Source organism: Euphorbia lathyris, chromosome 4 (genome assembly GCF_963576675.1).
Source record: "Euphorbia lathyris chromosome 4, ddEupLath1.1, whole genome shotgun sequence".
In the NCBI taxonomy this organism is placed as follows: Eukaryota; Viridiplantae; Streptophyta; class Magnoliopsida; order Malpighiales; family Euphorbiaceae; genus Euphorbia; species Euphorbia lathyris.
The window spans coordinates 69,734,124-69,753,059 of NC_088913.1; the positions used below are offsets into that span (position 1 = coordinate 69,734,124).

The window sequence follows — 18,936 nt, forward strand, 5'->3', positions numbered from 1 at the left end:
GAAAGGGCACTCATTTGAAAATTCCGGGATAGTAAAAGGAGAGGAGAAAAATCGCCGGGATCCGAAAACCGAAAGGCAGGTCCTGGTAACAATAGTTATAACTTGAGCAATTACAAAAACAATGTATAAGAGGCTAAGTATTTCTGTTGTTTGTAAATAAATAAAAGCATGAATATATTTGACGAGAATGATTGGAATCATCATAATCTACTGAATGCATGGTAATATGAATCATGAGTTATACATTTCCTACCTTACTTTTCACAATAAAAAAGCCTACCTGCTATCCACCCCATTCCTTATACATCAGCTATACATCGGGGTAACTCTAATGAAAACTACAAAGCAATACATAATAAGCCTAATATGGAGGGAAGTCCCAGTAGGCCTCAAACCCCCTCAAATGCGATGCCCGCTCCGCAGATAAGGTCTCCTCGGTAACTCGGAGCCTCTCCTCAGCAACTCGTGCTCTCTCCTCGGCAGCGAGGCATCCTGTGGTCTCAACATGCACCCTCTCCTCGGCAGCGAGGCATCCAATCATCTCATCACGCGCCCTCTCCTCAACGACAAGACGTCCAGCAGTCTCCCTCCGCATCACCTCCGACCAGTGGTCGTTCCGCTCTTGGTACACTTGGCCAACCCTGGCATCGGCCTCCCGCACCGACTCACTTCGTCTCCGCTCATGGGCGTGAAGATCGCTCTAAAAAAAGGAACAAAAAAAGAAGAAAAACAGATGTGAAAAAAAAATCAGCATAGGCAAGAACAGAAATCATACATACATGCATGCATTCCACTACACTAAAATAAAGTAAGGATACATACCAGGTGATCGGCACAGCGCAAGCTGAGGCGGTCTCGGAGGTAACCGGACAGTCCCACATAATCTGTACAAGTCTCTCTCGTAGTCTGCGAAGCGTCGGAAGGGTCAAATGGCACCCTCGATGTGAAGATGGGAGGAGCCATCTCGACACCCGCATAGGCTGCCCCGGACTCATCATAACAAACGGTGGCGAAATCTCTCCCGTAGTCCGGAACGGGCACACCGAAGGAGGACCTCTCCGGTCGGGCAGCACTGGAGGACTCGCCGACATAGTAGGGTGGCTCGCCCGCAGATGTCTGAGCTCGAGTGCCGTCAAAGAAGTCCGACAGATGAGCGCTCCTCCAGGACCCCTCCTGCAAATAAAAACACAATAAACACCGCTAACCATCTCATGAATAAAGGTAAATAGGCTGAACCACTCACCGGGACCTCCTCCTGACCGAAGACTACTGCGACAGCCTCCCGTGAAAATACGTCTGCCACGGGATCCACCTCCATCGCCGCCGCTGGGGCATCCCTCGCGCTCAACAGAGTCGATAGGTAAAGATCACGACCCCCGGCATGAACCCACACCTCTCTACCGATGAACCGGCGGGTCAAGTCCTGACGGATGACCGACAAGGGCATGGTCCGCACCGCGAACATGGAAATGGGAATCTCGCCTGGTGACCAGTGTGCGTCCCTAATCCCGGTGATGCCTCGGTCGCCCAAATACCAAGCCCGCACGCAGGGGCCGGTGAGCACGCACTGCTGCTCCTGGATCAAAGTCACGTACATGTAGTCGGGACCGAAGTCAAGGTCGTCCCACCTAAACTTGATCTAAAAAAAGAAAACACAAAGAGAAAGTCAGATCCGATCAAACAAGAATCTAGCACGACTAGAAGATATCTACCTGTCCCAGGGTCCGCGAGTCAATCCAGTCTAGGAGCCGCGCCACCGTCCGTCTCTTCTCTGCGCCTAGGTCAAACTCTCTCCACCGAGTCATGAGAGGGAGCCTCGGTACTCGTGGTCGAGGCCGAGACTGGCTAGGAAGAATCTGCCTCTCGTACGCCCAAACCTGCGGTAAAAACAAGGGTTATGAACGTAAAAGCGCGAAGAAGATAAAATGGGCGAGTCAAGGATGCGTCACGTACCAGTAGGGCAAATGTGTAACCACCGAAGTCCTTGCGCTTCCGGCAAGTCAAATCCAAAAACTTATATAAGAAGGCTAGGCCCGCTCTCGCCCAATCATAAGACGCTACCGCATCCAAATCACTGAGAGCCTGAATAAGACCAGCGTGTACCTTTCCGCTCTTGGTGCGGAAAATCGTCTCACTCAGGGTATACACTAGGAAACTACGAACTGCCAAGTCAGCATCGTCCGTCTCGCAAAAATCCCGGCGACTCAAAAGGCTCGCAGTAGAAACAAACTTCGCTGGAGAAGATCTGGCGCCTAGGTAAACTCCCGGCCCAATCAAAGCAGCTAGCCTAGCGCGGTCGACCCGCAGTCGCATCATATCAAAACGAAAGGGAACTGGAGTGCTACTCCCCCACAGCCCTGTCAGCAAAGAGAAATCTCTGGGCGAGATAGTCATCTCCCCAAAAGAAAGATGGAAGGTGTGGGTCGAGTCAACCCACCGCTCGCATAAGGCACGCAGGCCAAAACGATCGCACACCCCGTTGGTGCGGGGCAACGCTGAAATAAAGGGCTCGAAGCCCAACTCAAGCACACGGGCTCTCGCCGCGGCGCCTAGCATAGCATACCACGTATGGATCTCGGCCGTAGTCCCGGAAATCTCGACGAACTAGAAAGAACAAGACAGAAAAATTTAAATATGATTCCTAAGCGTACGTTTGATGAAAACACGTTAGGACTAGTTATTCTTTCAGTCGGGGTCTAACCTAGAGACATCTGGTCAATTTGGACCAACTTTCTGTAAAAATCTATCCTTTAGGGTCGTTTATGTTAGGTTTAGTTAATTCTTTATTCTTTAATCCACTCTCGTCCGCATTGACAAGGAGCATTAATTCACGTTTTCACCATTTACGTGCATTAGTTAAGTTTTCACTATTCACGTTTTTACTATTCACGTGCACTATTCACGTTTTCACCATTCACGTGCATTAGTTAAGTTTTTACTATTCACGTGCACTATTCATGTTTTCACTATTCACGTGCACTATTCACATTTTTACTATTCACGTGCACTATTCACGTTTTTACTATTCACATTGTCTTTACTGTTAGCATGCATAAATTCGTAGTTTTACTATTCACATGCATATAGCGCGCATTCTTACACAGAAATAAACAAGTGTTACTTGTAAGTAAAGAAATTCACGCTTTCTAGCTAAAGTCCTCTAAGGCAATCTAAAGGTTAGCATGCAAATCATGTTCGGATAGGAATACTAAAGCCTAGACTTTGAATCAAATAACGAAAAAGTGAGAAAGTACTTACCTCGTTGCAGCGTGTCCGGCTCAGATGTGTCTCAGGATCGTGGAAAGGGTCCACTCTATCAAGGTTCACGTAAACCTCCTCCATGCCTCTCGTGCCATCGCATTCATCCAAATCCATCCCGAGAATAATCCAAATCAAAATCTAGAGAGAGAAAGAAGAGAGAGAAGGTGTGGGGTTGAAATGGAACCCCACCACCTTATATAGAGAAGAGGAATGTCATTCCCGTAAATAGTGAAAAAAGTACGATGTGACATAAAGGTAAAAAGTAAATAATTAATTACCAGGCGCACAGACCTCCGATTTGCAGTCCGTTTCAGCCTGCGTTTCTCCCAGACAGCGACCAATACTGTCAAGATATGAACTCCCGATGATAGCCAATTTTTACAGAACAGTGGCACCAGTCAAAATACAGACGACAGTCAACAGAAAATAATCGACAATGTGAATCATTCTGAACCAAAAAGACATTCCTACCAAACCATTCGAACCTCCAGGACACTAGCTCTAGTGAGAAAATACAGACAACGGTGTTTTAAAAGAATTCAGAATCGTTAGAAAGAACCTTTTTGCCCTTGAGCCACCTTACCTACGGTTCACGACCGAGGTAGCTTTTTAGCCATCTTACCTACGGTTCACGACCGAGGTAGCTTTTTAGCCATCTTACCTATGGTTCACGATCGATGTAGCTTTTTAGCCATCTTACCTACGGTTCACGACCGAGGTAGCTTTTTAGCCATCTTATCTACGGTTCACGACCGAGGTAGCTTTTTAGCCATCTTACCTATGGTTTAGCCATCTTACCTACGGTCATCCCGAGGTTGCTTTCGAGCCAATTTTACCCACAGTCAACGTACGCTAGGGTCCGTAAGAAGAACATCCGCCGGTAGCCGATTCAGAGGCAGGGACGGAAAGAATCGAGAACGACGCCCGAACGCGCAGCGCGAAGGTCAGGTATTCTTCCTCCTACTCTTTACGTGTCTTTTACTTTTTATATGTTTTACATTGCATGTGTTGCGTTAGCAAAAAAAAACGTTTTCAAAACACACACATCACTGTCAAAATAGCAAAGTAGGGGCAACTGTAGACACCGAGTCGGAGGGCCTGTGATGAAAACCTGAAAACAAGACGGTTGAAGCGGTTGATTCCGGAAGTTTTGAAAAAACAAAAAAAATAAAATAAAATAAAAAAATAAAAATAAAATAAGGAAGGAAAAGTTACAACGGGTCGCTGTTGTCGATCGGATGGCTCGCGAGTGCTTAGCAGCGTGGTGCGAGCGCCTAGCGGCAGCCAACGCGCGTCCGACGACAGTCGGACGCCCGCTCGACAGCACGAGGCGCACGCTCGGACGCACGCATCCGACCGCGAATGGCGCACGCTCGACGTCCGAGCGACGCACGAGCTCGGTAGCACGTTGGGCGGCCGCCCAACCCTTTTGGGCGACGCCCGATCTTTCTCGGGCGTCGCCCATTTTCTCCGGGGATCCAAATGCCTATAAAAGGCACGGATCCCCATGCATTTTAGGGAGAGAATTCTTTGGAGCTTTCTCACTCTAAACATTTTTATTGAGAGAAAGTCAATTTTTTGAAGAAAATATTTTTTTTTCCCAAAAAAAATCCAAATTTTCCCAAAGTTAAATTTTTACGAAAAAACCGGAAAATCACGACTCGTGGAATCAATCGGTTTCGATTGTCAGATACCGAACTTGAGGTATTATCCGAGGACTAGACTCGTTTTATTTTATTTAATTTATTTCTTTTCCTTTATTTATTTTTATGTTATAATTTTATTTATTTTGTCATTTATTTATTTATCACGTTTTATTTAATTTTTCGTATTTATTTAATTCCCGTCTCTTGTTAGATAAACGTTCGATTTTGTTTTGAAGTAAAAAACCTCGTTTTGATATCCCAATACGAACCGTGATCCGATTAAAAGGTAGTTCGGGTATCGAAAACGTTGTAATTATAAGTTTTAGCTAAAGAAATTTCCAAATAATGTTTTAAAATAAAAACGTCGTTTTAGGAACTTCCGTTATTGACTATGATCCATTTTTGGTAGTTCGGAAATCCAAAACGATTGAATTAGACTTAATTTAAAGCTTTTGAATAAATCTGGAAATAATTGGAGTGCTGCTGTAATTTTCCGTTTTCTGTCACTAAAGGCTGTTTACCGACGGAATTTCCGTCGGTAAAGCTGCTGAAATGTAAAAAATACTGTTTCGGTCCCTCTTTCTCAACTTTTAAGCTTTCAATCCTTTGTACATATATGTATATTTATGTAATAAATATTTTCAAATTATTTTGGGATAATTGGTGCATATAGTTATTTAGAATATTTATATATCATTTTTTAATTTAATCTAATATAAGTATATGTATATATATATTTTCTTTTTTTATTCATTTAAGTGATAATGGGTTTTATTTTAGAATGTTATTTACTTGGGTGTTTTGAAAGTAATTAATTTGTAGATATTTTGTGGATAAATGGGTATTATTTTGATATTTAAACTACATTATGTATGTATATATATAGTTTTGGACTATTTGGGCTATATTAGTTATTATTAGATAAAACTATTTTGGAGACAAATAATATTTTCTTATTTAGAGGTTTTATTTATTATTTTCACATATTTAAAGTAAACATGTATTATACTTAGTATTTTCATTATTATTCCTTATATATGTATTATATAGTATCTTTTCACTTATCCTTATTTCATGTTTCCTTTTTTGGCTAAAATGTATATATATACCTATATTATTTTCTTTATTCTTTGGACATTTATGGGTCCATGTTTCAAATGGGCTTTATTTGGGAGTGAATTTTGATTTAATATGTTTATTGTTGTAATCATGACAAGTAAAGAGTCCATTGAGTGAAAAGGGGAAAATAAATCACAAAAAAAAGTTTTCAATTTAATTATTTAAACTAATGGATTTTTAGAGGTTCCTAATGTAAATAAATATTGTTTTCTTGACATTTCAAATCGTTTCTTAAAACACCACGTTTTAAAACATTAGTCCGTTCCAACGATGGATTAAGCGAACCTTGTAATTAAAATCGTTTTCATTGTGAATAATAGAGTTTTTGAATCATTTTCTTAAATGATTTATATAAAATAAATTGACTTGTATGATTAACCACGTTTTCTTATTAAAGGTTTTTACCTTAACGTTTTCAAACACTCGAGTCGTTCCAACGGCGATTCGGATGAACTTCATCAAACGGGGTTTTGAAACATACCTAAATCGTTCCAACGGCGATTAAGGTGCGAACCATGTAAATGAACTCGTTTTGGGGAAATGAGTTAGTATAGAATTAACACGCAACACGAAATGTAAATCACGTTGTAAATAAATCAATTCTTCCTTCTTCCCCTCTCTTTTATATGTATATTGAACCGATGTAAATGGGTGATTCTTTACTAAAGTGGCTTTTCAATAATATATGCTCAAAACGGTTTTCAAAACGAGAAAGAAAAGGTTTCAAATGAATTTTAAACTTAAAGGAATATACGATTAGTCCGTTATCGCCTAACATGCTGAGTAGGAGGCCGGTGGTTCATAACCGAGCGATGTCGGGATGCCTAGTAGCCTTTCTCCGGAAAGGAGCTAGCCTTCTCGGCTCGTACCTAAGTTTCCCGAACCCACACCGGTCTCCCGCAAGGGATCGGTGTTCATTTTCCCATTCGTGGGTGGCGACTCTTCCATATCTCCGAGCTCCGGTCCTGCCGAGCAGCTTGATTCCACGATTGGTTGCTTTCGGCGCCAATCACCGCTTACGTCTCCATGAGGTGTCCACCCCCCGGTCCGCCCGGGAGATTAGGCCGCGACACCTCGTCTAACAACTAACCTTTAATTCCTTCTTAAGTTTCTATGCAAGAGCTAAAAGTAATGTTGATTTGCAAGAGCCTAGTGGTCCTAAGTTCAAAGTCATCCTGTAAAAGTTCATTGAAATTTTACATGTTTAAAGAAACAACCATGGTAATTGAACTCCACTATGTATCCAATAACTTTATTAAGGTAACAAAAGTTACAACAACAATTAAAGGGATAAGGTACCAAAATAGGCCTAAGGTTTTTCGAGAAGTACCAATTTAGGCTCAACGTTCAAAATAGCACCAATATAGGCTTAACGTTTACAACATAATATCAATTTAGGCTTAACGTTTACAATATAGCATCAATTTAGACCTCATGTACAAAATAGCACCAATATAGGCTTACAACAACAACAACAACAACAAAGCCTTAGTCCCGAAATGATTCGGGGTCGGCTAATATGAACCATCATATAAAACCGTGAAAATCAAGTCGTGTCAGCGACACAGATTCGCTCCCTCCACTTCGTCCTATCCACTACCATATTTTCCTCAATTCTCAATAAACTCATATCACTCTCGATCACCCTCCTCCAAGTTTGCTTAGGTCTTCCCCTACCCCTCACCACTACATCCCTTTGCCACTCTTCGGTTCTCCTAACCGGCGCATCAAGCGCTCTACGTCTCACATGGCCAAACCACCTTAGTCGGTTTTCTCTCATTTTATTCTCAATAGATGTAACCCCTACTTTTGTCCTAATTATTTCATTACGCACCCGGTCCTTTCTCGTGTGACCACACATCCATCTCAACATACGCATCTCCGCCACCGACATCTTATGGATGTGGCAGTGTTTCACTGCCCAACACTCCGTACCATATAACAATGCTGGTCTAATTGCCGTCCGGTAGAATTTTCCCTTCAATCTATTAGGCATGCCGGGATCACAAAGGAAACCCGTAGCACTCTTCCACTTCGACCAACCAGCTTTAATCCTATTGGCAACATCTCCATCTACTTCTCCATCCGTTTGGATAATAGATCCTAAATACCGGAAGCAATCCGAGGCCTGAACAACTCTCCCATCTAGGGTGATTGTCCCTACCTCCCTACTCCTACGGCCGCTAAACTTACACTCCAAATATTCTGTCTTACTTCGACTCAACTTAAAGCCTCTAGATTCTAGAGTTTGCCTCCATAGTTCCAACTTCATCTCCACTCCTTTCGTCTCATCAACCAACACAATATCATCTGCAAACAGCATGCACCATGGTATACCATCTTGAAGTGAACTTGTTAGTTCATCCATAACGATGGCAAAAAGAAATGGGCTTAGTGCGGAACCTTGATGCACTCCAATCGTAATAGGAAACTCTTCAGTTTTCCCAACACTAGTACGTACACTCGTGCATACTCCCTCATACATGTCCTTTATGATGTCAATATATTTCCGCGAAATGCCTTTCCTTATCAAGGCCCACCAAAGTACTTCCCTTGGTACCTTATCATATGCTTTCTCCAAGTCAATGAAAACCATATGCAAGTCTTTCTTCTTATTTCGATAGTGCTCCATTAATTGTCTCATTAGATGGATGGCTTCCATAGTTGATCTTCCCGGCATAAAGCCAAACTGGTTTTCCGAGATCTTCACCGTCCTCCTTAGCCTTTGTTCAATCACTCGCTCCCAAAGTTTCATAGTGTGACTCATTAATTTGATTCCCCGATAGTTGGCACAATCTTGGACATCGCCTTTGTTCTTATACAAAGGGATTAAGGTACTTTTCCTCCATTCTGATGGCATCTTATTGTTTCTCCAAATTTTGTTGAAGAACGTCGTCAACCATTCGATTCCTCTTTCTCCCAAACATCTCCAAATCTCAATAGGGATGCCATCAGGTCCTACTGCTTTCTTCAACTTCATCTTACTTAATGCCATTTTGACTTCACCCTTTTGAATTCTCCGCAGGCATTCATGATTTATCATATCGTGATGGATACTTATATCTCCAACATCTTGTTGGCGATCTCCATTAAATAAGTCATCAAAATAGGACCTCCATCGTTCCTTGATATCCTTATCTCCAACTAGGACTTTCTGGTCCACATCCTTCACACATTTAACTTTTCCGAGATCTCGCGTCTTCCTATCTCTCATCCGAGCAATTCTATATATGTCTCTTTCCCCTTCTTTCGTATCCAATCTTGTATACAGATCCCGATTCACCTTTGCTCTAGCATCTCGTATGACCTTCTTTACTTCTCTTTTAGCCTCTTTGTATTTTTCGTAGTTCTCGTCACTCCTACATTTCCCCAATAGTTTATAGGATTCTCTCTTACTCTTTACTGCTTGTCGTACTTCTTCTGTCCACCAAGATGTGTCCTTACCCGGTGGCATGCTACCTTTAGATTCCCCTAGAACTTCCTTCGCTACTTCCCTTATACTATGCTCCATCTTATTCCATATTGAATCTATATCTGAATCCATATTGCAAGTCCAAATATCTTTTTTGGTCATCTCATCCACAAATTTTTGTTGATTCTCCCCTTGCAATTTCCACCACTTAATCTTAGTCTCTACTTGAGGTGTTTGTTTTCTTATACATTTCCTACTTCGAAAATCTAGCACCACTACTCTATGTTGGGTTGTCGTACTCTCACCAGGGATCACCTTACAATCAATATAACTCTTTCTCCAAGCACTCCTTACTAAGAAGAAGTCAATTTGGCTCGCATTACCGCCACTCCGATAAGTCACTAAGTGGGATGTTCTCTTCATAAACCATGTGTTCATGATACTCAAGTCATAGGCTGATGCGAATTCCAAAATATCATTTCCTGCTTCATTCTTATCTCCAAAACCATACCCTCCATGAACACTCTCAAACCCATCTCGCCTAGAACCCACGTGTCCATTGAGATCACCCCCTAGTACCATTTTTTCATCCCTAGGAACCTGTTGCACCACTTCCTCTAAGTCATCCCAAAAAGCTTGTCTTATAGACACATCTAATCCTATTTGTGGCGCATATGCACTAATGACATTCACAACCTCATCCCCTATCACTAGCTTAACACTCATAATTCTATCGCTCTTCCTAGACACCGCTACTACCTCATCAATATACTCCCTATCAATAAGAATACCTACTCCATTTCTACCCTTATCCTTTCCTGAGTACCAAAGCTTATAACCCCAAGGAGCTATCTCTCTAGCCTTGGCTCCAACCCACTTGGTTTCTTGTAGGCATAATATATTTATTCTCCTCCTCTTCATAACATCTACAATTTCAGCTAATCTTCCTGTCAAAGAACCTATGTTCCATATCCCAAAGCGTAACCTACTACCCTTACCCCTACCCCTACCATTACCGTGGACTAGCTTATTTACCCGCAACCCTTGCATATTTGACACCACCCCCGGGTCCTGGGGTGGCGCGCCGCTTCGGGGCGACGACCTAGCAACCCTTGCACATTTATCACTACACCCGGGTCTAGGAAGTGCAGCGCGTCGCTGAGTAGGGAACGCCCCAACGGTATTTATATTATGGTTCATGTCATAAGATGTGGCTAAGTTTTACGCTGGCTGCCACAAACCTACCGCAACCCTCCTCCTTTGTCCGGGCTTGGGACCGGCTGTAAAGGCCACCAAGTGACCCTCACAGGCGGAGTTACCAATATAGGCTTAACGTTTACAAAATAATACAAATTTAAGCTTAACGTTTATAAAATATATCCAATTTACGCTAAACGTCACAATTAAATTAACCATATTATATTCTTTTCCTATTAACTTTATATGTTATCTTTTTATTTAGTTCTATTTTCTTATTTATTATAATACAATTAATTAGTTTTCTTACCCATTAAAACCTTATATTTGTTTTTCATCAACCATTCCATGGCTCATGTAATATATGCAAATTAAAAGTAAATGAATATCCACAATATTTTAAATACTAGTTGAAATAATATTGATACATGTCAGTGTTCGAAATATTGTGGATATTCAATTACTTTTAGTTTGCATGTATTACATAAGCAATGAAATTTAGTAGTGATGGAATCATTTATGAAAAACGAATATAAGATTTTAATGGGCAAGATTACACATGTAAGATCATAGTGAAGGAGCTTTCATAAGACAGTTTTGTATAAAAAATTCTACATACTCTGTTATGAGAAGGTCTAGTTGCAGTCAATCAATTTGAGCTGATCCAATATGTCTATCTAGGCTCATATTATAGTCTCATCTGTACACCATAGAAGAGTCCCCCACTTTTGCATAAAACATTGCAGCTCCAAGAACCTAGAAAACAAAATGAAAGTGCAAAAAGGTTCAAATATAAACATAAGAAAAGACCATTGAATTACATATCCTAGCTTCAATATCTGAATTCCATATTTTTTTAACTACTCGAAATTTTTTGGTCGTTTTGCATCAGAATTTCATGATATTCATCTCTAAGATGGGCATGAAAGGACTAGTACTTTGCGAATCTAGTGATATTGTTAACTACTTGAAACAGAACCGGTGTACTAGTTCTGGAAACAGAACTGGTATTCTGTTATGGAAACAGAACTGGTACCAGTTATGGGAACGAAATTGTTATACTAGTTCTGTTTCCAGAACTGGATAACAGTTCTGTCACCCGAATTGGATACCAGTTCTAGCCAGTTGACAATTCTGTTGGTATTGTGTTGGAAACCTAGCATGATGCGCCTTTATGTCATATGATTTTTTACCTTTTTATAGGGTTTTAATCTCCACTATTGGAGTAGACACATTTGGTTTTCAAGATCAACATAAAAAAAAATAAAAAAAAAGACTTTGAAGAGACAGATACATAACCGGAAACTGACTTTATAGATGAGTATGATGAGGATCAAGAGGCAAAATATAATTCAACATGATAATACAGTTTCTTGAATATGTAAAACAATTTAAAAGAACATTCATCCAGAAATTCTTACCTCCCAAGGTGTTAAACTTAAAAATGAAGGCACCGAACTTCAAACGCCCTGCATTTGCCAAAGTTATAAGAATTGATATCAACTATGAAGCAAAAGTAACAAAATTTAATAAATAACACAAAAGAATATAATATATATATATATATATATATATATATAATAAAGAATATTATGATCTGTTTGTAGTACCAATTCTAGCATAAAATAGAAGCATCAGTTGAAAACTTCTTTAACACATATTAATACAACTCAATGACCTCCTCCATCGAGAAATCCTAGACAGAATACATCCTTTCAAACTTTCCACCACTGAAATAGCACAAAAACTACTCCAAACCATATTACTGCTCTGCAACACAAGATGTTTTTTGCCTCTGCAAAATTGAGATCTGCTTAGGCTTTTATCAAAACTGAACATTTATGAGGTGCCACTTTCAGCAAGTCTTTCTCTGCATTTAAGATATATGCATTACATCTTTTCTATTCTACTCTAGCTAGGATTATGCATTTAAGATATAATCTAAATCAAACAGGAATAACAAACACTTCTCTTTCACATAGATAACTTCTTCACACAACTGCAGTATCATATAATTACAAAATGCTGGCCAATGACTTTGATAAAATCAGTACAATACAAGTTATGTTATAGCACATAGCAGTGAAATTGGATGCTATTAACAAGAGAACACAAGATACCGATCCAAAAATAGTCACTTGAGCTAAACATGTTACAAACTTAAAGACTTCTTTTTCTCATCATCAACCAATTTATTTCCCCCTTGCAGTTATTGAAGACACATCAAATCACACCAAATTTTGGAGACGAAGGAGAAATGTATTTCACAAAAAATCACACCAAAGTTGTGTTATTGTTTAAACTCTCAATTCAAACATTCCATAAACAGTAGCGGTGTGAAAGATATAACCATGTCATTTTAGAATAAAAACAGAATTTTCATACTATAGTCCCTAATGATGGAAGACACTGAAGAAAAAACCAAACCATAAAAAAATCGGTGTTAAAAATGGTTTTAGAGAATGGTTGAATAAGTAGCAAGGCTGTTTAGATTTCAGGAGGGAGATTAAACTGATAGTGCATAAAATGGCATATAGTCCCTAAAGTTTGAAAGCTTTATATAAAAGGACTTATCAAATACTTAGAGCAAAATTCTATAGTAGATACGCAAATGCCAGACGCAGAGGTAAGGAAATATGGATATGTTATTTCTAAAACATAAATTTCATAAACTAACCTCCAAACAAAAAAAAGGGGTTAATTCTTTGTTTGGGGTAATTTTTTAAAAAAATTACCCCATTGTATCTGGTTGGGAAATATTCCCCTAGAATAGAGGTGTCAAAATGGCTAAAAAGATTGACCCAACCTATTTAATAAATGAGTTGACCCAATCCAACCCATTTAATAAATGGGTTGTAATAACCTATTTGTATAGAGGTCAAAATGACCCAACCCATTTATTAAATGGGTTATATGTGTTGACCCATTTAACCCATTTAACCAAATCTAATTAAAAATTAAACAAAAATAAAAAAAACGTAGAAACATAAAAACATGAAAATGTAAAAATTACACGGATCGACTCATTTAACCCAATTAACTAAAATATAATATAATATCTGGTTATTCATCCTGTTATATGATATAGTCTCTTAGTGTAATTAAAATTCAATTTAAATTCAACTAAGTACAAAAAGAACTAGCGTAAAAAACCTAGAAATTTGTTCATTTGAATTTCAATTAACATACAAGTAAAAAACTATTAGTCCAAATAATGTAATGTTCTATAAAATCAAACAACAACGTAGTGATCATCCAAATCATCAAGAATTTTTGAAATTCCAGAATTTTTGAAATTTCGGAATTTTCAAAATTCCAGAATTTCCGGAATTTCAGAATATCTAGAATTTCTGAAATTTTTGAAATTTCAGAATTTTTGATATTCCAGATTCTGAAATTTCAGATTTTGGAATTTCGGAATTTTCGAAATTCTAGAATTTCAGAATTTTTGAAATTCTAGAATTTCAATTTCAGAATATCTGGAATTTCTGAAATTTCAGAATTTTTGATATTCCAGATTCTGAAATTTCAGATTTTGGAATTTTAGAATTTTCGAAATTCTAGAATTTTTAAAATTTTAGAATTTTTGAAATTCCAGAATTTTCATATTCTGGAATTTCAGAATTTTTGAAATTCTAGAATTTCAATTCTTCAGATTCTGAAATTCTAGAATTTTTCAAAATTCCAAAATTTCTGGAATTTCAGAATATCTGGAATTTCTGAATTTTTGAAATTTCAGAATTTCCAGATTCTGAAATCTTAGAATTTCAGAATTTCAAAAATTCAGAAATTCCAGATATTCTAAAATTCCAGAATTTTTGAAATTCTAGAATTTCAGAATTTTCATATTCTGGAATTTCAGAATTTTTGAAATTCTAGAATTTCCAGATTTTGGAATTCTTCAGATTCTAGAATTGCAGAATTCTTCAGATTCTGGAATTCTAGAATTCTTTAGATTATGGAATTCCAGAATTCTTCAGATTCTGGAATTCCAGAATTTTTGAAATTCCAGAATTTTTGAAATTTTTGAAATATGAAATTTCAAAAATTCCAGAGCTATGAAATTCTAAAAATTTCTAGAATTTCGGAATTTTAAATTCTAGAAACTTATTGAATTTTAGAATTTCTGATCTATAAAACCATGTGTTTTTTTAAATTAACCCTTAATTTTATAAGTTTTCTTTTGAGAATATATATAATTTAATATTTCGTGGAATTAGAGAATATTATTTTTTGTTTTAGACGTTTTGTATGAGAAATAAAAAAATATATTTATTAATTATTAAATAAATGAATGTTTTGACGAAATTATTTATTGGGTCGTCGTCACAGCCTCACATCCTCACATTTTATAAATAAATAAATATATTATTTCAAAGGAAACTATATATAATCAATTGAAAAATCTACTAATATTAAAGAATAAGTATGAAAAGAATAATATGAAGAGAATAATTCTGATTTAGTGGAGGAATAATTCAAATTTCATTCAATAATTCAAATCTACTAATATTAAAGAATAAGTATTTGTGGTTGTTTTAAGATGAATAAGAAGCTAATGGGTGATTCAAAAAAAAGAAACTAATGGGTTATTGGGTTGACCCTGCCAAAAACCTATTCAACCCTTTTATTATATGGGTTAAATGGCTCAACCTCTTTATGACCCGGTCCATAAAAGGGTCAACCCTAACCTATTTAAATGATGGGTTAAATGGGTCAATAAATGGATTATGACTCATTTTGACAGCTCTACCCTAGAAGGGGCTATTTCCCAACCAGAGTTTAAAAAAACAATTTTTTTTATTCATTTATTACCCATTACGACGGGGTTGGCGCCGTAATGGTAAGTTGTTGACAGGAATACTCAAAAGTATTCCTGTCAACAAGCCACTGCCCACAATTTTTTTTAATAATTTTTTTTTTAAATTCAATATTATAAAAATAAAAATAAGATTATACAGTATTATTGAAATTTTGTTTTATGAAGTAAAACATAAATTTGATTTTATTTGAAAATGTTTGTTAAATTTGTATTTGAGGTTAATTTTTTAGTGCATTAAACGTTTGAAGCGAAGTACAAATATAGCCCTAATGTATGAAATTGTACAAATTTAACCCTAACGTTTTAAACGAAGTTCAGATTTAGATATAATGTATGAAATTGTGTAAATTTAACCCTAATGTTTCCAAGCAAAATCAATTTTAACCACGTGCTACCGAAAATTTGAAAATACTTGTTTGGCTGTTATTTAGCTCCATCGGATCTTCTAAACCAGTTTGTCGATAAATTGAAGCAGTTTCATACTTTTTTTGAAACTATATTAATAACACAATAAAGTATTTTAGACAGTCCCAAAATTGTTAGTAATGCACTAAATATTTAACCTTAACGTTTCAAATGAAGTGCAAATTTAACTCTAACGTATAAGATTATACAAATTTATAGGGTTAGTCCCTTGTTTAACTGTTATTTAGCCACATCGGAATTTCTAAATCAGTTTTTCGATAAATAACAGTAAACAAGTCTTTTCAAATTTTCGGTAACATATGGTTAAAATTAATCTTGCTTTGAAACTTTAAGGTTAAATATTTAGTGCATTACTAACAAAAAAATATATATATATTTAGTGCATTAATAATACAGTAAAATATTTTAAATAATTTTTTAAAAAATTGATTAATTTATATGTAGCATGTTTAGTTTTTTTGAAACTATCTAAAATATTTTACTGTGTTATTAATATAGTTACAAAAAAAAAGTATGAAACTGCTACAATTTATCGATAACCCGGTTTAGAAGGTCCAATGTAGAGTTTAATAACAGTCAAACAAGTATTTTCAAATTTTCAATAGCACGTGGTTAAAATTGATTTTGCTTGGAAACATTAAGGTTAAATTTAGATAATTCTATACATTAGAGCTAAATCTGCACTTCGCTTAAAACGGTAGGGTTAAATTTGTACAATTTCAAATGTTAGAGCTAAATCTGCACTTCGTTTGAAATGTTAGGGTTAAATTTGCACAATTTCATACGTTAGTTATGCAGTAAATATTTAATCTCAATGTTTCAAACGACAGTTTTGATCACATGGACCTTAATAATCATGCAGATTCAGTCCTAACGTACGAAATTATACAAATTCAATCCTAACGTCTCCAAATAAAATCAAATTTAAAGTTAAATAAAATTCTGTAAAACAATAATTTAATAATATAATTTTATTTTTATTTTATAATATTAAATTTCAAAAAATTATTAAAAGAAATTGTGACTGGCCAATTGTTGACAGGAATCTTTCCTGTCAACAACATGCCCATTACGGCGCCAATGGCGCCGTAATGGGTAATAAATTAATAAAAAACTGCTTTTCTTAACCTTGGTTGGGAAATAGCCCCTTCTAGGGGAATATTTCCCAACTAGGTCCAATAAAGTAATTTTTTTTCAAAATTACCCTCAGTAAGGGATTAATCCCAAAAAAAGGACATGGACATCAAATGCAAAAACACTTATAAAGTGGAGTGTCTGTGCCAGGACTATTATGTTTTGTGCCTCAAAAGCTAGGTTCATCATCAACCAACCACTTGGATCTCTATTAGAAATATGGCAGATTACAGAATCAAGCATCCGGATGTCACCACCAAAATCCGAAGGGATTCGGTTCACCAATTAAGAACTATATTATAAATTGCATTCTTCAAAATTGCCTATAAGTTTAACTACATAAGAGCCATTAAAATTTGTTATATACGTTGTCAAATGCACATCACGGTACTATGTAACCACAACTATGCAGTAACCTGTATCTATTCCTGTTGGCCGGTATGTTGTAAGGGAATCTAATAACAATTATAAAATGTCCACTCAGGTCAAACAGATGTTTGCGAGTATAAGGGTAGTCTCAATAATTCAAACTTCACATTCGCACCAAACAAACAAGTGTAAGAATAAGCATTACTTATGTGTATGTATAGATTAAGGATTAAAAGACAAAACTTTAGCATTACCTTCTCTTCTTCGCCACAATTTAAAGCTTTTCAGCATCCCTAACCATGGAAAGCCAACAAACCAAGGCCAATGCCTGTTAAGTTAACACTTAAATCATGTCTGCAGTAATCAACTTGCTGAATAAACAAAAACTTATCGTCAATAGAGTATTCCCTGATCCATCCCAAAACTCTGTTTTACCACAACTCACCAAGATGCCCTAAAAATTCAAAATATCAAGCAATCACAGTCAGAATATGAAAATAAACTAGGTATTTTTTGTACAAAAATAGAGCAATTACATTAGTTGCATTTTTTTTGCAGAATGGCTACAAGGAAACATGCACATGGGCGCTTCATAAAAACAGGTGCATAGGAAACAATAAAGATCTTATAGAAATGCCGATCGTTCTTCCCCGTATCAGTTTCCAAATTACTGTCATGATTATCTGGTATTCATGCCTGCATGGAGTTTTGAAAGTTAACTACTTAGTAACAAAGTACAGAAGCACATAATAACAACCATTTATAAATTAATTGTCTCTAACAATAACTTTCACATAATAGATTGCAGAGTTCATTTGTACATGTAAACATTACCTTCTATTCTATTCCGAAGAGATTACAGAGAAGTACTAAACTCATTCAAAGTATTTCAAGAAGTACCTGCTTCTCCAGCTTCAAGTGAGGATATCAGAGTGGGTATGGTGGTCTGCCTTGAATGGCAGTCAATCTTCTCGCCCAACCGAATTAGGGATTGAGAGCAACTGCGCAGTGGAATTAGAGGTTGAGAGCAAAGGGCGAAGAGAGACTCGAAGAATGACTCATTTAGATCGAAGAATTAGGGATTGTGAGCAGACGCGGGTGGATTAGGGATTGAGAGCAGAGGGAGAAAAAAAGACTCGAAGAATGACTCATTTAGGTCGAAGATTTAGGGATTGAGAGCAGACACATGTGAATTAGGGATTAGGGATTGAGAGCAGAGGGCGAAGAGAGACTCGAAGAATGACTCATTTAGGTCGAAGAATTAGGGATTGAGAGCAGATGTCGGCTTATTCAGAGGAAAAGATTTCAAATATTGTACAAATTTGGTTTGAAATTTTGGATTTAGGGAAACCAAATTTGAGGAGGGAAACATATTTGTGTTTGGCGGTGAAAACAAAAGCATTTAGTAAGTGGTTTTTTTGTTAATATTTCAAATAAGAGTTTTATTAAGAAATTAAAACCAAAAATATTTTAATTTAGAATGAATTAATAAGAGGAGATTTTGGTAAAATTTAATAAAAAAATATTTTGCTTATTAATAATATAGTGAT

General features: G+C 36.9%; 1 protein-coding gene and 1 long non-coding RNA gene across 6 annotated transcripts; both read right to left on the bottom strand.

Annotated features, from left to right (window-relative positions):
• Window positions 1-254: 254 nt before the first annotated feature.
• Window positions 255-5,631, bottom strand: LOC136226875 (uncharacterized). The gene is made up of 7 exons (XM_066015548.1): window positions 3,540-5,631; window positions 3,259-3,453; window positions 1,954-2,604; window positions 1,713-1,877; window positions 1,244-1,639; window positions 823-1,173; window positions 255-700 (listed from the first exon to the last, which is right to left on the bottom strand). The coding sequence occupies exons 2-7, from the start codon at window positions 3,373-3,375 to the stop codon at window positions 362-364; spliced, it is 2,019 nt and encodes a 672-aa protein (XP_065871620.1). The 5' UTR covers window positions 3,376-3,453; window positions 3,540-5,631; the 3' UTR covers window positions 255-361.
• Window positions 5,632-11,075: 5,444 nt separating this feature from the next.
• On the bottom strand, window positions 11,076-18,718 carry LOC136227002 (uncharacterized). Of its 5 annotated transcripts, XR_010687945.1 has the most exons (6): window positions 18,287-18,718; window positions 17,923-18,082; window positions 17,641-17,840; window positions 12,246-12,430; window positions 12,057-12,104; window positions 11,076-11,391 (listed from the first exon to the last, which is right to left on the bottom strand). It is a non-coding gene; the product is annotated as an uncharacterized lncRNA (long non-coding RNA). The 5 variants fall into 5 exon arrangements; XR_010687943.1 differs by having other exon boundaries at window positions 17,641-18,082; XR_010687944.1 differs by having other exon boundaries at window positions 12,246-12,505; window positions 17,641-18,082.
• Window positions 18,719-18,936: the final 218 nt, after the last annotated feature.